The 6,000-nt window shown below is 38.3% G+C and overlaps 1 protein-coding gene across 2 annotated transcripts in view; it reads left to right on the top strand.

Annotated features, from left to right (window-relative positions):
- The first annotated feature begins 283 nt into the window (after positions 1–283).
- lgr4 (leucine-rich repeat containing G protein-coupled receptor 4) overlaps positions 284–6,000 on the top strand; it is a 153,331-nt gene continuing 147,614 nt past the window's right edge. For both annotated transcript variants that reach the window (XM_073049704.1, XM_073049703.1), the window contains exon 1: positions 284–743. In XM_073049704.1, coding sequence (XP_072905805.1) covers positions 490–743 — 254 coding nt within the window. In that variant the 5' untranslated portion in view covers positions 284–489. The remainder of the gene's footprint in view (positions 744–6,000) is intronic.

Genomic DNA, 6,000 nt, shown 5'->3' with positions numbered 1-6,000 from the left:
AATTTACCCACAAAACGACGTGCTACTCTGAGCCTCGTGCATTCACGTCGTGGTTTCAAAATAAAGTTGGCACAACATAAACTTGCGTGAAATCAGCGCACGCAGTTTCAGGTTAATTGTAAGAAATGCCTGTGGGGGTGGAGGTGGGCGGAGGGGGGGGGGGGGTGAGGGAGCAAGGAGCAGCAGCCGAGGTGTCAGTCAAGTGGCTGGCCCCGCCCCACGGCTCGCGGCGTATCCAATAGCGACGGGAGAGGGGCCCGGCCGTTGGATCGTCGTCTCCTTGGCGGGGTCGCACGTCAGCTGTTTACCGAGCGGCGGCGGTGCGGAGCTCAGCTTTCCGGAGCGACTGTTGGTGTTAGTGGCGGTTGCTGGCTCGCAGGGTAGGACGACAGTATAGACGGGGGTGGATTTAATTAGCCTCCGTCCATCGCTGAGTTTGCCTTTTAAAGAGAGGGAGAGAGAAGAAGAAGAAGATTTTCCTTTCATCCCATGTGCCCGTGGTGCGCACGGTGCCAGCGGCCGGTGCCGGGACGACGCTGCCCGGCTCCTCGGCTCCTCCTGCGGCCGCTGCTTCTGCTGCTGATCTGGCTGGGATCGAGCGGCAGACGCGCCGAGAATGTGGCTGCTCCGTGCCCGGCCGTGTGCCTCTGTGAAGGCGACAGCGATTCTCCGCGAAGAGTCGACTGCTCCGGTCGAGCGCTCACCACCGTCCCGCAAGGCCTCGGCATCTACACCTTCTTTTTGTAAGTAGAGTTGAGCCACAAATCCAAGGTGTTACAGTCTCTTGTATCAAAGGTGTGATACCATGTTGTGCAGTGGTGCTGTCACTGGTTGCGTTTAGATTTAAATCAGTAAGCCTTGGCTCATCTTAACGCAGTATGAATGAGGGAAAATTCCCGTAATTGAGATTGCAGTAAATATTAATTGTGAAGTGTCCTGGTGGAAGGTATCTATAGGAACCAAAGTATGAACCTTTGTGGCTCTACTTGTCACGTAGGATTATAGCAAGAAATTTCCAATGTGAAAAACTTGAGGACAAAAGCTAATTGTTTGTTGGAACTTCATACCCCCCCCCCCCCCCAATATGGTACCGAATATAATATAATGTGTTTTGGAAAGTACTTGTAGTAGTAATATGAAGTAGGCATGAAGTATGAAGTATTTTTGGTAAATGTCATTTTTCATTACCTGGTTTAATAGGTGTGTGTCAGATTGGATATTTAATTAAGATATCCATATTCAGTTAACAATTTTGTTTTACATTACTAATCACTATTAACAGGCCCAGTGTCTTGGACATTTGTTGAAATGTATCCTGTTTAGGTTCTGATGTAAATTTTGTTTTTAAGGTTTTGCTTTACGCAATTGTTTTATTATTAAAACAATGTACAGTAGTTCCTTCTGACCAGTATTCCGTTCTCAAGAACCTTAAATTGGAAGAATTTACATGTTCCAGAGCATCAGTTGTGTTAAATGTTTTATCTTTAGCACTGAGCGATTCTTAAAGACCACACAAATTTGAACCTGCTGAATGACGCTGCTGATTTAGTCGTTTGATATCAGTGGGAAATGCATTTGGCAGGAAAACAGTTAAATAGTTATTAAAGTGTGAAGCTTTTTAAAAATAAATACGTAAATTTTGTAAAATCTGTGGACTTGTTGCATTAACAATTTCAGCAGTGGTTGAATACTGGTAAGCTCTGTGTGTGTTTTATCTGCACATGTGAGGCTCCCCTTTCAGAACCCCTCACCTCCAAAGACAACCATGTAAATGGGCAATTTAATTCTGGTTGCCAGGCCACATTGCTGCAAAGTGTTGCATTGCTTGTCACAATATATATTGAACATGAATAATTATGTTAAATAATTGAGCAAGCAGTACAGCACCATTACATATTGTGTATTTTTTCCTCCCTGGGATTTTTTGAGTGCAGTAGCCCTCCACTTTTTTTAGTTCCCCAATTTCAAGTAAGGAAGTCAATCAGTTCTGCTTATTACTTACTATCATGTTTTGTTTTGAATGGAGATCAATTCCAGAATAAGTTTGTTGTTCAGATGTTTTCTAGTTTCACCTTTTTGTGTTTCAATTCTTGCCAAATCAGAAAGTCACGATGAAAAAGGTATCAGAGTCTACAACTTGAATTTGGAATGCAAGAATTCGAAATAATAGCCTCTGCTGTATTGAGTTAGCTTCTCTACAAAGAAATCTACTGTTTTATTTTAACTGAATAAATAAGTATATCTATCTATTTATAATATATATCTTGCTAAACTCATTTGTTAATATCCAGATGTCAAAAGCCTTAATGATTTTACTTTTAACATCTTTTGAAGATGTGTTTAGTATAGACAATGTGCTTTCTTTATATAAACAACAATTGTAAATATTACCTCTTGCATTTATCAACTTGCTACACTTGAAAGAAATTGTTTCCTATAGATGTTGAAAGTGTTCTGGTTTAATTATTTGTGATACTTTGAAAGACACGCAAATGTCACATTGGACTCTTAATTTTGATTATGTTTTGTGTACAAAGATAATTTTTAAAAAGCATGAGCAGTTGAAAATTACTTGTGCATTATTAATGATCAGCAGGGTAGAGTAACTTAATCAAGTGTTTATTTTGATAGAATCCATGTTTGCCCTTGCAAAGTTATATGGTGTATTAATGTTACAGTAAAATTCTAAAATAGGGTTTTACACAACACATTTCATTGAGAATGTCAGAATAATAACTTGTTCATCAGTTTTCCATTCATATAGTTTTTGGGTACTTAATTAGAAAATGGTATTGTGTGTTTTTTTAATGGAAAATTAAATTCTGAAGAATGTAAAATATATTTATAACCTAGAAAAGGAATGTAGTGGAAAATAATTCTCAAAGTTATGATGCCTTCCAATTCAGGTGTCTTTTTTTAGTTTTGTCCATACAGTTCCTAGGTCTTTCAATGGACCATGATAGTATTGATAAGCGTGATTTCTATTTTGCCTCTTTATGGAAGGAGTAACAAAATAGTCTTGAGTCAACAACATGGCTTCAATTCCCACTGCTATCCGAAAGGTGTTTTGTGCATTCTCTCTGTGACTTTGTGGGTTTCCTCTGGCTGCTGTGGTTTCTTCCTACATTTGAAAGACCTACTGGTTAGTAGGTTAATTGGTCTCATAGGTGTAATTGGTCTTATGGCCAGAATGATGTCCTTAAAAACAAAACGTGATAACTATTTAACAGCAGAAAGTAAATTATGCTAGAAAAGGCTGTTAATGATGCACTATAATCTTCAGTCAATCAGAACTGCAGGATTTATAAAACTCTGAGATGTCACCTTTTCTAGAATAACTGTCTGAAGCCTTGTATAATTCAAGGATTTACTATTTGCCGTAATTAATGGTCAGTGTGCCTCATTTACATCACATGCTGAAAATTGGAATAATTTAAAATGTAGTTAGTCATTAATGTACTATTATTTTAGTTATTCCTTTGATTAGAATACCTTTTTTTTATGACCATGGTTTTCAAGAGAAGAGACACCTCAGCTCACAAAAAGTAGAACCATTTGTGCAGTAGCATCATCAACATTCATAAATTGGATCCAGTGGCGAACCTATATTTTAGACTTTTATAGCTACATTGGAATAAAGTAATGATTTCAAACAAAGGTTCATGACTTTTGTTGTAGTTTCATAATTCCAAACATCCTTCCCAAAGTAGCTAACAAGCTTATGAACTACATTGTATTTGTATTGTCTGACAATTTATAAATGGGGGGGGGGGTGAAATCTGTAGATTTTCTAGCTTTGCTCCAGGGTAGAATCTTCGATAATTCTTATGATAAGAATGCTGGTGTGTTCTTTTTAGCTGGAGCTATAAAAAAAACTGCCTTAATAAAAATAAAAACAAAAACACAAAATGCTGGCAGAACTCAGCAGGCAGTTCTGCCAGCATTTTGTGTTTTTGTTTTTATTTATTTCCAGCATCTGCAGATTCACTCATGTTACCTTAATAAAAATATTTTCTGGCTAACACATTTCCATGATCTATTGTAGAACAAAAGAAAGAAAACTTTAATATTGCATTAATCTTTTAAAATTAGTTACTACAATTCAGTGTACTTGAGCAACCTTGCTTTCTGTGTGTAATGTTGTGCTTCCAGCTAGCCCAGCATTTATTGTCCATCCTCATCACTGTGGTGCTCTGCCACCTTAATTTGACTGTCTTGACTAAACTTGCAGAATATTTAATGGATATACTTGCTGAATGGATGGTGCTGTGTGCTTGTATTGGACTGGTGTATAGTGTAACGGTAATGATCCATCTATATTTAGCAATTGTATTAAAATCTTGTCTGTTGTTTTGCTAAGTGTTGAATAGTCATTGTATCCACAAGCTAATAAAGATGAATGAAATCTTTCTATTGATTTGGATATTTTTTTGTATTCCATCTTCTGAAAATGCAGCTTGTTGCTGAGGTATGGTGTCACCCGGTGTTCTCTGTCAATTGATTTAAGTTCTACATGTTAACTACCGTAGATTCCGGACTACAGAGCGCACCTGATTTTTAGCCGCTGGCACTAATTTTAGAAATAAAATCATTTTTTTAAATGTAAAGGCCGCACCGGATTTTAGGCCGCAGGTGTCCCACGTTGTAATATGAGATATTTACACAGAAAGATATTACACGTGAGGATTTTTTTAACTTTTAATTAAATCCATATGGTAACAAAAACAAATACATATTGCAAATGCTTTTTTTCGAACCGTGCCCGTACGCGGCTACTTTTAAATATACGTTGCGTATACTTCTTTACTGAACAACATTCCAATATCTCCTAACGACTGGTAAAAAATATATATACTGCAGCCTACCAGGAAAAGTTATTGATACCTTTAACTTAAAAGCAGAGTTCGCTCGGATCCAAAGCCGCTCGCGTAATGCCGCTCCCCCCCTCCTTTCCGTTTCATCGCAAACGGCATTTAAAAGCAGATTTCGCTCGGATCCAAAGCCGCTCGCGGAATCCGCTCCCCCCTCCTTTCCGTTTCATCGCAAACGGCATTTAAAAGCAGATTTCGCTCGGATCCAAAGCCGCTCCGCCGCTCCCCCCCTCCTTTCCGTTTCATCGCAAACGGCATTTTCCCACAAGACGCCGCGAAACCGGGTGTGTCGTCATAGCATCCCGCGATGTAGTACAGAAAACAAATATAGTTTAAACTAAGAGGGTAGGTAGCACAATGCTTCGAGTGTTTTCCATGTTGATGAGGGTGAGTACAAATGACTGATTTACAATAATTTAATTGTGAAAGTGCGCTTGATTTATCGTACAATTTCATTGGACCTCTGTGAACTACTCATCAATTTTATTGGTCTACTGTTACGAGGCAAAATGTTTACGAGGCGGCATGAAAAAAACCTTGCATTAGCCGCATCGGATTATTGGCCGCAAAGTTCAAAGCTGTTCAAAATGTGGGAAAAAAGTAGCGGCTTAAAATCCGGAATCTACGGTACTGTAGATGCGGGCAGGCTGCTCTGGGTAGAAAAATTACATTGAAAAGTGTCTGAGCAAAACTGATGTCTACACAACTAATGTTCCCTAGATAATGGACACAGTATTGATTAATAATTATGGTTGACAGACATTAGGGAATCCAGGACCTGAAATATAAATGTTAGCTTTTTAGTATTTGTTCTGGTATTGTTATCAGGTCTAAAATGGATAACTACCAGCAAAAGGAAAGCAGTTAGATTTCTTGGTAAGTTGAATATTTTCTTTGTGAACTAACAGCTACAGAGCAGGATTACTGAACTACTTTGGTTTTTAAATACAATAAGAGTAACATTTCAAACAATTGCCATGATATGGCAGGACGGTGAATATGTTTCTAATTTTTTTATTGCATGTAGCAATTACTTGGATTTTGGTGAAAGCAATTAAAGTTTAAAAATGCAATGTATCTTTACAACTGTCCTCAGATTATTTCATGTTTTAAAAAAACAATCCATTTG

The sequence above is a fragment of the Hemitrygon akajei genome, chromosome 6 (assembly GCF_048418815.1).
Source record: "Hemitrygon akajei chromosome 6, sHemAka1.3, whole genome shotgun sequence".
Taxonomy (NCBI): domain Eukaryota; kingdom Metazoa; phylum Chordata; class Chondrichthyes; order Myliobatiformes; family Dasyatidae; genus Hemitrygon; species Hemitrygon akajei.
The sequence above is the reverse complement of the archived record's forward strand: the minus strand, read 5'-3'. Positions and strand labels throughout refer to the sequence as shown.